Source organism: Malus sylvestris, chromosome 8 (genome assembly GCF_916048215.2).
Source record: "Malus sylvestris chromosome 8, drMalSylv7.2, whole genome shotgun sequence".
Lineage (NCBI taxonomy): Eukaryota > Viridiplantae > Streptophyta > Magnoliopsida > Rosales > Rosaceae > Malus > Malus sylvestris.
Window position 1 is genome coordinate 943,856 of NC_062267.1, and position 13,300 is coordinate 957,155.

A 13,300-nucleotide genomic window follows, 5' to 3' on the forward strand; every position below is an offset into this window, starting at 1 on the left:
GGTTCATTTTAGCCATTTGGTTTTCCAAGAAATTAATATTTTAATGAACAGTGCAGTATCATATTTCTTACCATCTTCAACTAATGGCCATATGGCTCGTTTTAGCCATGTCACAAAAAACCGTCTCCAACCGAGGGCCAAAGGGCTATAAGGTCAAACATAGGTTGGCCCTTTGGCCATTTTTTGTCCAATGGGGCCCACGAACCCTTTGCCCTGGCCTTCGGTTGGAGACGATTTTCGGACTATTTTCGGCCCTTTGGAACCTTCAATTGGAGATGACCTTACTAGTTTAAAGTCTATTGGTAGCAAAAGAATTATGTAGACAGAACTACATAATTTATCCATCGCAATGTTTTTATTTAATTAAAGAGTTAAGTGGTTTTATACATAAAATCTTTAGTTGTTTTCGTTATCTAACAACTGATAATGTTAGTGAGAAACAATTAAGGAATATAAATTATATAAATATAACTTTAGTCCAACAAATAGATTCTTATGGGTACAATAACAGTTGGATCTATTATTATTTTAATAAAATAACGTAATCCAAATATAAAATAAGTAAACAAAAGCAAAAAAGTCAATTAATTGTGAAGCTAAATAGAGAATAAACGTGAATATCTAGTTTTTAATCAAAACTACATATTAATATAACTAATTTTGTCAATAAAAAAATAATAAAATTACAACTATAACCTTTAGGATGCGTTTGTTGCATCGGACTGTCTCGAACTGGACTAGCTACATGGACTAAACTGTACTGGCTTAGACTAGACTAAACTGGACTAGTTTAATAAATCATTTGGTGCAGTGTCAGGACTAAGGAATAGACTAATAACAAATTCTAATATTATATTATTTAATTCATATTTATTAATATTTACATTATTTAATAAATATTTAGTAATATTTTATTATTAAATCTGCCTATTTTCTCATTCTAGAAGCCTTATTTCATTCCCAATTCCGTTCATCCCCTCTTTCTTCCTTTTTCTCCGCCCCTCTCCCTCTGTTTTCATCCTAATTTTTCTTCGTCCATCTCCCTTTTTTTCTTCGTCCCTCTTCCTCTTCATCTCCCTTTTTTCTTCATTTTGTTCTCTATTCATCTCCCTCTTTTGATGAAAGAAATTAACATCAAAATTAAACCCAGAAGCTATTCGTCTCCCAACTTCATAATCGACTCCAAATCTTCACAGTCAAACCACAAAGCAAGAAAGAGATTGAAAATTTAGGAGTTGGGAGCGGGTTGCATGTGTGATTGGCTCGAAAGTGGGAGATGGCGAAGCTCTACAATCAAGGAGTTTCATGTTTTCTGGGTTCGGTTTGCCTTCAATCAATCCCATCGTTGATTTAAGCTTATAACCACTGCAGATTTTTTTTTTTTTTTTGTGTTTTATGGTTTTTGGGTTCGGTTTTCTAGGTTCTATTTTGCAGGTTGGATCTGAATTTGAAAAATGGAATGATTGCATTTTTTTTTTGTTTTGAATTTTGCGGGATATGGGTTTGAAAATGGTTGTGGAAGCGAGGAAGAAGATGGAGCAGGGCAAGGAAGGAGCGATGTGCGACAAGCAAGACGAGCGACGTTGAGTCTTGGACGACTGACTCTCTCGCGATTTTCTCTCTATCAGAAGAGGGCTTACGAATCCGGCCGAAATTGGGGATCCTCGTTAAGAACTCGTAGCGAGGTGGTTAATCCGAGCGAGTCCGACCTAAGCTCATTAAACCTAATCCTGGTGTAGACCAAACAAGGGACTACAGTCTAGTCCAGTCCAGTCCAGTCCTCCCTAATCCGGTCAAACAAACGGCCCTTAATACATAATTGAAAAAAAAATGTGAGAAAAGAAAAAAAATGGGGGCATTAAAGTAATTTCAAACAAACAACATTTGCCTTTTTTTAAACCTCACAACAATGTCACCTTATCATTATCCTCCAAACACACTCTTTCTCCATAATTACCAACACTTTTTACATTTTTTTTTTAATCTAATGCCTGCATAACTCTTGCCGGATTTTTTCTTTTAAAACAATATTTGAGAATTTTTTTTTTTTATTTCACACACATAGACTGTGTGGCGTTTGCTAGTATTAATTATGGAAAGGCATCTTCTTTAGATCTCTTTCTCCTAATCCATCAAATTAGGGGATCTATGCCGTTGACATTTGATCCACGACTGAAGTTATTATAACTTTTAAAGTGTGTCTCTATTTATAACCGTTGAATCAAATTTCAATGACACGAATTTTTTGATTTGATGGATTAGAAAGAAATGATCCTAAGCTCCTTTCCATTAATTATTGACGCGGTTTGTTGAGAGGCAACCGCCGGACAGGGAAGCACATCTGGGATGGCCCACCGCAGCGGAAACACAAAAGCGGTGTAAACGACGGGCGGCCGACTTGGCACGTGGGTTACCGCCGTGCGGAAGGAACGGTGGTATTAGAGTAGTAAGGCCACCAATGCCAACCGGCCACGTTGGATTTAGGAACTCTGTGATCCCATCAGCGAATGTGACGGGTATTATTAAGGTTCATCCATAGGAGACAAGAGTTCCAATAAGGATAAGACCAAGTTCGTGTTTCAAGGTTCGTAGGATAAGACGAAAATGACACATCAGAAAATGCTGAATGTGACTGCTTATAAACTTATGCCCAGCTGGCTGTTTGGATGCAGACGTAATTTTATGTTTAAAGCTCTGTATTCGATTTCTAATACTGGTAAATTACATAATAATGATTAGGAAGAGACTAAGGGTCTATTTGGTATCATATTTGAAATTTTTTATCATTTCTCAAAACATTTTTTAAGAACGTTTCTTGAAAACAATTTTCTTTAAGATTCAAAAAATTGATTGATTTGCGATTTAAAATTTTTAAATCTTACGACTTAAACTAAACAAAAAAATCTAAAAATAGGGGGTCGCATGATAGGGAGAAAGATGAGAGATGAGGAAATAAAGTAAAAGATGATTGAAGAAAAGAAATGAGTAAGTTTAAGCTTAAAAAACCTAAAAACTCACATTTTATGTTTTTAGATAATAGATTATATTTTTGAGTTAGTCTTGAGTTCAGTTTTTTAAAATAGTCCTACCAAACAAATTTTTTAAGACCTAAAACTTAACAATTGTTTTTTAGTTAAAAAAGTTGGATTCAAGTAGAGTACCAAACAAGCCCTAAAATGCTTCTGTGAGTTCTTTTAACTGCCAAAAAAAATAGACAGCCGTGACAAAACCACCAACTGGTTTCTTAAGTATAAGTTTGTGCAGTTCATTGTATAGTATAATGTTCTGGTACTGTCGCATAATATGGTAAAGATTCAACGTATATAAACCAGGTACCCATCAAAAGCAACGTAAATAAGAATGCTTGCATGTTCGTGGAAGGGACAGTGTCGAGGTAGCCGAGAAAGGGTGGCAGTGACTCAGACGGAAGCCACGCCCACGTGAGGAGATCCAACATGTATCTCGGTTTACTAAATTACAACACAAAACAATTTAAACCAGGTTAACGCTCTCCGAATTTTGTTCCCTTTGAGTACGTGTGCAGTTCTGCAGTCCTGCTTTTTTTAATCTTAATTTGTTGTCTCTTTAGCGTTAAGCAGGGAAGAGCAGAGATCTAAGTGCGGACGATGCGCCCCGTATTCGCGGCGCAGATGAAATTTGGGCGGTGCAGCGTTGCATGTTAGAAATTTAATTGAAGAATTAAATGATGAGTACAATGATGGGTGGCAGCGATTCAGCGAAGTGAAGCACTCAAGGCTCATGTGAAGTACTTTGCTTCATTTCAATTGACTTCATGTCCCAATATAAATTGATTTGAAAATGCTCGATCGATTGAAGAATCAAATGATGAGTATGAGTTTCTATTCAAAATTGTATGTTGCCAATTCATGTTTATTGATCAAAAGAGTTTATCTTATAAATCACTCTATAAATATCGTTTCTGCAAATAATCGATTAAAACAAAGGTTGTTTAATCATCGAATTATATAAAACAGATGAATGGAATTGATAAAACATTACGAACTTGTGGATGCAAATTTCTTCCTCCTTATTCTTGGACAAAATTGCACCTATAAAACAAACAACACCTTAGGTCAAGGCCAAGAGTCTCACGCGTCCACGATGAATTGGGGGGTGGGCTTTGGCCGAATAATCTCCGATGCCAAAGTTAGAATTTTGAGGGAAAAATGTTTGGAGAATTTAGAGAATTTAGCAAGAGTGTAGAACTTAGGTTTATAGAGAAAATAGGGTAGTATATATAGGGCATGGCCAGTCCCCTTTGGAGAGATGGTGATCGGCCCTTTGTGGCATTTTTTGGTGTAATTTGTAGTTAATTAGCCAATTAATAGATTAATTAGGTAATAAATCAATTAATTAGCTAATTAATATAATTTGAAAGGAATGTTTTGGGAGTTATCTTGTGAAGAAGATTTGATGAGGATGGATGAAATAAGTTTTGAATAAATACCTATTTTGGGCACTTTTAACTTAATTGAGGAATGATTGTCCATTACTCACGCATAGGAGTTCCGGTGTTCCTTGAGGATAATTTTGTCTTTTTAACCCTATAATCCACATGTCGCCTCCATATTTTTTTATTTTATTTTTGGCTCTGCAGACATATCTATGTATTTGCTCGATCGTCTCTGAACGACCTTAGTATTAATTTATTTTTTGCATAGGTGATCTTTACAGAGTGATTCATAAATATGATCAGTTTTGATCATAAACACAAAGCTCAATAATTCGAATACAAAATTTTTTATGTAGGAATCCTACTTATACTTGAGTAGCCAACATATGATAATTGGCTACTTGTAAACATCATATTTGTGATTCTAACTTAAGAGGATTTGTGTTTGGGCCCATATCATGAACTCTTAAACAGGTCCAAACAAAACTTCGTAATTAATCAATAAAGTTTGGACCATCTTGAAGCATGTCTCACGTTGAAAATTAACCTTATGAAATCAAATATCCGACAAGTGACTTGAGTCATGACGGATTTTTATTGTCAAGATGGGATCAGATCCTATTCAAAGCACTTCACTATGAATAAATATCTTCATGTGGTCCCACGTTAGCATGTCTCACATCGAAAGACTCTTGAAGTTAAATATCTTTGCATTGAAACACTATTTGCATCAAAGTCATTGCATAAGTTTCTATTCAAAACTGTTTGTTGACGATTCATAGAACTTCGTGTTTATTGATCATAACAGTTTATCTTATAAATCACTCTATAAATATCGTTTCTGCAAATAATCGATTAAAACAAAGGTTGTTTAATCATCGAACTATATAAAACAGATGAATGAAATTGATAAAAGCATTACGAACTTGTGGATGTAAATTTCTTTCTTCTTGTTCTTGGACAAAATTGCACCTACAAAACAAACAATGCCTTAGGTCAAGGCCAAGAGTCTCACATGCCCACGATGAATGGGGGGGGGTTTTGGCCGAAGAACCTCCGATGTCAAAGTTAGAATTTTGGAAAAGTGTTTGGAGAATTTAGAGAATTTAGTAAGAGTATAGAACTTAGGTTTTTAGAGAAAATTGGATAATATATATAAGGCATGGCTGACTCCCTTTGGAGAGATGGTGACCAGCCCTTTGTTTGGGTGTAATTTGTAGTTAATTAGCAAATTAATAGATTAATTAGCTAATTAATATAATTTGAAATGAATGTTTTGGAGGTTACCTTGTGGAGAAGATTTGATGAGGATGGATGAAATATGTTTTGAATAAATACCTATTTTGGGCACTTTTGACTTGATTAAGGAATGATTGTCCACTACTCGCGCGTAGGAGTTCCGGTGTATCTTGAGGGTAATTTTATCCTTTTAACCCTAGAATCCACATGTTGCCTCCATATTTTTCTTGATTATTTTTTGCTCCACATAATTGTCTATGTATTTGCTCAATCATCTCTAAATGACCTTAGTATTAATATATTTTTTTTGCAGAGGTGATATTTAAAGAGTGATTCATAATATGATTAGTTTTGATCATAAATACAAAGCTCTGTAATTTGAATACAAAGAATTTTATGTAGGAATCCTACTTATACTTGAGTAGCCAACATATGATAATTGGCTACTTGTAAACATCATATTTGTGATTCCAACTTAAGAGGATTTGTGTTTGGGCCCATATCATGAACACTTAAACAGGTCCAAACAAAACTTTGTAATTAATCAATAAAGTTTGAACCATCTTGAAGCATGTCTCACATTGAAAATTAACCTTATGAAATCAAACATCCGACAAGTGACTTGAGTCATGACGGATTTTTACTGTCGAGATGGGATTGGATCCTATTCGAAGCACTTCACTATGAATAAACGTCTTCATGTGGTGCCACGTTAGCATGCCTCACATCGGAAGACTCTTGAAGTTAAATCTCCTTACATTGAAACCAATTCTACTTGCATCAAAGTCTTTGTATAAAACCTCACACCATGCACAAGTGGTTAAGTTAGAAGCCGTATTAATATTGATTAGTCGTGTACCGCTAAACCATCTCTAAAGCTAAGACAAATCAATTTTGGTAATTATTCATCAATGAAATTAAAATCTGTTTCTTTAATTACAAGTTTGATCCTCTACGTGAAGATGAAGCTACAGAGTTTGAGCCTATGAAGAAACCTGGCTGTGGAAGATGAACTATCAAAGAGCGGGAAAGCGGACGAAGCCAATCCCACATCGACGATGGAATATAATATTGGTTGAAGCGGCGTGGATAAAAGGGCGGGACAACGACCGTAATAGGCATGATCCTTCAGGCAGAAACGGGATGTGATGAGTGGTCATAATTCGCAAATTAAAATGCGAGAGATGGGTGTCTGCCCCAAAGCCTGTTACGACAATTGGGCACTCTCCTCTTTTACCATCTGATCCCTATTCTTTTCTATTTCTAAAACGCCCCCAAACACCAAAATTCAGTCGCGAAACTTATTTAACAAATTTGTATTTATAATTTTAGCGATCTGTTCAATGTGTTTAAGTTACATTTTTTCCAAAAAGAAAAACAATTATAAAAAAGAGTAACACCAATAAAAATTGTTCATAAAATTAAAAACGAAATGATTATTAAAATTATTTTTTAGGAAGTCCATTTTATAATTGTTCGCAAATAATTATTCCATTTCTATAACTAGTGCCTTCAAGCTTTAATATGAACATGTAAAAGGATTAGGTAAAATTCTAAATAAGTTGTTTTATTTTTTGTTAAACATAGATAAAAGCACTTTTGGTTATCCTCTAATCCTTATAGAGGCCACCTCAAACAAACCCAAAGGTGTTTTAGGGCTTGTTTAGACTACTAAAATGACTGAAAACGTTTAGAAAAAATGTTTTTTGTTTCTAAAACCATTTAAATACTTTCTGCAAGAAACACTAGTTATGTAATTTGCACAAAGCAATAAAGCATTTTTTCCAAATTCAATTACTATTTTACTAAGAATTATTTTCAAAAACAAATTAACCAAAACGCTTTTAATCATTTTAACAGCACTTCTAATCGAGCTCTTATCATTTTAGATCCTAACTGATCGACCAACACTTCCAACACTTAAAGGAAGTCCATGAGTACAAACTACTTATATATTAATTAACACATAATCGTATTTCAGTATCACATTAATTTTTCCGTACATAAGTCACTCTCATGAGCTACATAAAATAACTCCATTTCTGTATAAATATATAGGTGGTACATATATACAATAACCCTAATCATCTGAAGATTATATACAGAGAAATATAAATATTTATAAAAAAATTTGATTGAAAATTTGAAACTGAAGACTCTCAATATATTGAATCTAAGCCGTCGATGACATCCAAAGCATTACTCTTTCGCTTAAGCAATTTTTTACACCTTGAACCCAGCTCCCTTGAAGGGGAACTCCCTGTGCTCTTGCTCAAACCCCAAACTCCTCTTCTTTTCCTCTCGGCAATCGAAAACTCCTGACTCTTACTGATCCCGGGAACCCTTTTCATTCTCCCGATCACCTCGTCTAACAGGTTCCGGTCTTCTTCCGAAAGTTGGACTTTTTGGGACTTGGTGTTGTAGGACTTGGTTAGAAACTGCTGCATGTTGGAGTGAATATCCAACCCTTTACGAGTTGGAGACCGCGTATGCAAAGGCTTCACGCCATGATCTCCTTGTCTAACAAGGTTGATCAGATGGTGAAGCCATGCGACTAGTTCGAGGATGTAGAGATCCGTCTTCTGCTTGTCTGCGTGATATAGCGTCTGGAGGCGGATCAGGTTAACCTGTGAGGATCCGTTCTTACCAAACTCAGGACTGTAAAACAGAAAACACGGTCAGAGTTGAACTTAATCGCTTCAATTGAGGTTAGAAAATATCGAGAGAGTGAGAGAGGGGGGCCTTGACTGACCCAGAATTTGCCCATTCTCCAACCCACCCGAAGCCTTGATGTGCTCTGCCACAAATTGCAGAGATTAGTGGAAGTAAGACAGTAACGACAATGCATAATAAATTTCTTTGCGGAGTTTGATTCAAAAGAATGAAAACAAACACGGGCAAAGCTTTGACAGCAACTTTCGATTAGCATGCTACAGAACATACTTGGTCGTATTTGTGGAAACTGGAACAAGCCAATGGAGAGTCTTTTCCATTTCTTCCTTGACCTGAGGAACAGAGCGCTGCAGAAACGCAACATAAAAAAAGGAGAAGACGATTGGAATGCTGAAGCTCCAAGGAGAAAACCAAAATCTAATGAGGAATCTACAATATAAAACAATGGGCAAATGTGTGTTAAATGCATTGTGATACCTCTTCCTTGGCATCAAGAGTCTGCAATCGGGATCGTAAAGCTTGTTTGACTGTAATTGGTAAACCTTGATATAATGTGTCCCGTGTGTTTGGTGGGAGGGAGGTTGGTCGGGACGCCTATTAGGATTAATCATTCATGAGTACATATTATTTTGCAAATGTATACCGAGTATATGAGACACAATATACAGAAACGGAGAATTAAGCTTACAATGTTATCAATTTGGTTGATCATGTTAGCGTAGTGTAGCGCAAGGCCAGCCACCCCTAGTCTTTGAGGATCTTTGCTCTTGTCTGCACTAACCAAAGTCAGACCTGTAATAGAAATCATAATGTACAAGATTAAAAAAGCACATTATAGAGAGTGCGGAAACTGAAACTGCCAGCTATATCGTAAGTAAGTTTGTAATCGACTAAGTGATAACGCAAGCTCAAGTTGTTCATTATGTTTGAGTCATGATGAAGAAAGCTCTTATGAACAATTCCTCGACATCCACTAAGGCATATGTATACAGTTATCAATTTTTGCTCTCGGAGTGAGAGACTGCTCCTACCATTATGTCCAAATGCTTCCAAGATTGCTTGATGTGTATAAGTAACAACATCAACAAGTTTCTCGACAATCTGCAAAGAAAAATACAATGTGATAGCAATAAGGGAAGATGAATACTAATGAAATCCTATTGTGCCCCGTTGAAGGCAAATAATGAACTATCGCTGTGCATTGTTTTGAATAATGTTAGCAAATGGTAGGAAAGAATTATGCAATTTGAAAAGTGTTTCACGATGGTACCTGATCCAAATTTTTAGACCAAAGAGATTTCTTTTTCAAGCTTCTTACAAGCTTTCTTTGTTGTTTTACATCACTTAACAACATCATCAGAGTCTCTCCTGAAAATAAAAAGAAAAAAGCATCCATAAATGTCTTTCGATGTTATAAACTAGACTATTCAGATACTCAAGGATGGCACTCGCTGAAACCCCAAAACAGAAAGCAAACCAAAAACAAAAATCGACGAACCTCTTGGAGGGAGATGCAAGGTTTTTGCTTCCTCTACCTTGCTCCGGTAATCTTGTTCAAATCTGTCCAGTGCATTTAACTCATGGTATAATTCCTACAAATGTAGATAAAATTAGTCTCTTCAAGTTGACTTCAATATACACAAATTGTTGGTTATTATGAATCTCCAACTTACAGAAGTATGCTGAGCAAGAGTGGTCAATTCCTGCATCGTCATGTCTACCTCTGATCGTAGTTGTTCGTACCCTAAATCATCATCTGAATCTAGTCTGAAATTCAAATTCACAGAAGATATTAAAATAGCGGAAATTCATCAATATAATCGCAGCAGCATAATTCTCACAAATCAACCCACCTTGCGAAGTATCGACCCAGGCTATGCCATTGTGGGTCTTTACACAAGTCTCCAAACCTTATCACCTCACGTGCGAAAACATCAAGCTCTTCCCTGCAGGCGAGCATGCAAAAAAAAAAAATGGTAAGATAACGAAAGGCAACGAATAGCTTCAACTAAATTCAACCTATTCTCTACACAACAACCACCTTTTGTCAGAAGCGGCAATGCGTAGCAACTCCTTCATATCTTTAGAAACTAAGTTTTGTACAGCTTCCGAATGTAGAACATCTTTCTTTAGAAACTGGACGTTTTCGTCTGATAGAGATTGCAAAAAGTTTGCACCTTTGGTGATTGTATTAGCTACTTCAAACGACAATATTGAGATCCTACTGCCTCTAGACACCCCGCCAGTAAGAAATCCGCTATTGACAGTCAAATTCGACATGCTACTGCCGAGCGTATCCAAAACATCTACTGCCCTCTCCAGGCCAACAATGCCAGCCTTTCCTATGAACGAGTTCTTCGGGGTAACCTACCATAGAAAACACAACACTAAAGCAATAATGCCACAAATATAAGAGTTTTTTCAAGAGTGCTTCTACTGAAGTGGCTAAAAGTGTTATCTGACAAACAACAGCTCTTATCACTACATTTGACATCAAAACTTAAAAGCATACATGGGTCGTAAGAAGCGGCTTATGGAGAAGCATTGAGAAAGTACTTCCAAGTGTTTTTCCGGGAAGTACTTGGGTTCTTAATAAAAATCTCGACATGATTATACCAAAATCACTTCTAGCAGAAGTGCTTCCAACATTTTCCAAGTTCAAAACAAAAAATACATCGACTAGTATTTCCCTAAACCATTCCAGTACAAAACTAAAGCAATCGATACCTTGCTAGTAGCAGTCCTAGCCGGAGTTGAGGGCTTCAATTCGCGGGAAACTGAAGACTGCAGCTCGCCGGAATCAAACCTGTTCGGTGTTTTCCGCGGAGCAATTCCTTCGGAAAACGAAGGACTAGAATTCTCCTTGTTCTTGCCGATGCTCCTCACCGACTTGAGTTTCCCGGAAAATCCAGCACTTTTCCCTCCGCCGTGATCGGGATTTTCCTCACCAGACACCCCGCCCGAGCACACCCCACCCATCGTTTGCCCCAATTCAAAAAATCCACAAGAGCTTTCCAATTACACCTGCATAAGCAAACAAAACTCGGTTCACAACCTCTGATTTCCTTCTTACTTTTTCTCGGCAACCGAACACATACACAAATAAAAACATGAACCAACCAACCAACATACCTATTTGCAGAGATGATCCTTGAGAACCCAGTAATTTTCTCAGCAACCAAACACCGTTTATCAATCAAGAAAACAAATGCAGAGAGTTGAAAAGGAAAGAGAGTAGAAATTCTAGAGTTTATATGTTTGACTGCAAAACAAAATGGTGAGAATTTTCTACGGGACTAAACGCGTGATTAGGAAAACCGGAAATCTCGTGGGAAAATGGGGAATATCTTGACTGGTATGAAATTGCGAGAATTGGATTTGAATTTTGGGAAATCTTTGGATATGAAATGTGGATTAGCAGTTGATATCACGAAAATTTGAATTTTAAAATTTGATATTACGAATGAATGAATGCGTGATTGGGTGGTGGAGGGAAAAATAATACGGAAATGTCAAAGTCCCCGCCTACTTTGTCTGCCTCTTTTTCCTCTTTGTTTTGCCTGACGTGTCATTGCCATCTTTTTCGTTTACCAATTCAGATCCTGTCCTAATCTCGCAACTCAAAGCGACGGATCGAAATATCTGGACTGTTCAAAAGAGAGAGAGCAAAAGCAATTATTTTTTTGTTTAAGTAAGGTAGTTTCATGTTATGGGTTATTGGGAGTCGTAAGATTTAAAATAAGTGGTTTGATTTTTTTTATCGTCGGTTTTAGACTACAAGATTTAGAGAGGATTTTAATTCATCATTTACCTTTTTTACCTTATGATTGTATTTTTTTTTTTTAATCAATGAAGGGATATTAGAAAGAAAGGAAATTCATAGTTGGAAAAGGAATTGGTTTCATGTTCTCCAATTCCTTACTTCCCTCAATAGTGTCAAGTAAATGTGTCAAAATCGAAAAAAATTAGACTTGAAAATGTCATAAAAACTCGTGTAGAGGTGGAAGAACACATAACTGGGAAGACATTTCTCACAAAAACAATGATTTCTTGTATTTTGGTTCTACGTAACTCTATGTAGTCAGTGACGGATCCATGATTTGAACTTTGGAGGTTCCAGTGTTAAACGTTCAAGTTTTTGAGATAGAAACAGGACTCGAAGTGTGCAAAAAAAAAAATCAGTTTATTTACTGAGGCATTTCATGGAATACTTGGTGGGCTTGTTATTGTTAGCCAAACTACGTTGCGCACATATCATCATATATCAACACATATCGAAGCAATCTGATGAGTGATATCGAGAAAATTTGTTGAGTATTGTCGACATAACCCATCAAGATATACTTAGTAGACATTACATTAAACACTTGGTGGCAGAAAAATGTACACATACCAAACATTCAAAAAGTCCTCAGATAGTCTTCATATCTACATTTCCCAAACTTTGAATGGTTCCAAAAACCACCTCGACTCCAAAGTACATCCTCCCCTGTATGCAATCTCATGTGAATAATAATAAAGTCAAGCAACACTGCCGACTATCTCACCTTGTGCAATGAACCACACCAGATGAGTATCGAGATAGTTTAAAAAAATCACACATTGAAACTTTTGAATTATGTTGTGTGGATGTCTTTACTGTAAAAACGTTGGGTTGTTAAAACAAATATATGAAATATGAGAATTTCTTGAACCAGAACCACTGTGGTGTTCAAGTCAATCTTTGATTTGTCAACGATTTGATGATTAACAAGGATTTAATTACTCCAAGTGCATGAAACATTCGGGCAGAGGAAAAGATTTTTTTAAGATGCTTGTGGCAACATTGGACAACAAGTCGGTTTCCAAGCTTGAAGTTTGAACCACGATTTCGACATGTTCCTTTCGGCTTCTTGTTTTTGGCCACGTTGTATCGAACTATTACTTACGTTGAGTTTACTTCTCCATCCAACAGGATCTTTTCCGGATCCTCTT

General features: G+C 36.3%; 1 protein-coding gene, 1 long non-coding RNA gene and 1 other non-coding gene across 4 annotated transcripts; 2 read left to right on the plus strand and 1 right to left on the minus strand.

The window, feature by feature from the left end:
• The first annotated feature begins 3,367 nt into the window (after positions 1-3,367).
• LOC126633203 (uncharacterized) lies at positions 3,368-5,329 on the plus strand. The gene is made up of 2 exons (XR_007626981.1): positions 3,368-3,965; positions 5,281-5,329. It is a non-coding gene; the product is annotated as an uncharacterized LOC126633203 (long non-coding RNA).
• Positions 5,330-6,793: 1,464 nt separating this feature from the next.
• LOC126633646 (small nucleolar RNA Z279/snoR105/snoR108) lies at positions 6,794-6,901 on the plus strand. Its single transcript, XR_007627125.1, has one exon. It is a non-coding gene; the product is annotated as a small nucleolar RNA Z279/snoR105/snoR108 (small nucleolar RNA).
• A 774-nt stretch (positions 6,902-7,675) lies between these two features.
• LOC126632603 (protein PSK SIMULATOR 2-like) lies at positions 7,676-11,794 on the minus strand. 2 transcript variants are annotated; one of them, XM_050303031.1, is made up of 13 exons: positions 11,459-11,794; positions 11,054-11,350; positions 10,368-10,693; positions 10,180-10,272; positions 10,000-10,093; positions 9,825-9,918; positions 9,597-9,694; positions 9,358-9,427; positions 9,015-9,118; positions 8,804-8,920; positions 8,597-8,673; positions 8,406-8,450; positions 7,676-8,311 (listed from the first exon to the last, which is right to left on the minus strand). In XM_050303031.1, exons 2-13 carry the CDS (start codon positions 11,303-11,305, stop codon positions 7,813-7,815), a joined length of 1,869 nt encoding a protein of 622 aa, XP_050158988.1. In that variant the 5' UTR covers positions 11,306-11,350; positions 11,459-11,794; the 3' UTR covers positions 7,676-7,812. The 2 variants fall into 2 exon arrangements, with proteins under 2 accessions (XP_050158988.1, XP_050158989.1); XM_050303032.1 differs by lacking the exon at positions 11,459-11,794 and having other exon boundaries at positions 10,368-10,713; positions 11,054-11,201.
• Positions 11,795-13,300: the final 1,506 nt, after the last annotated feature.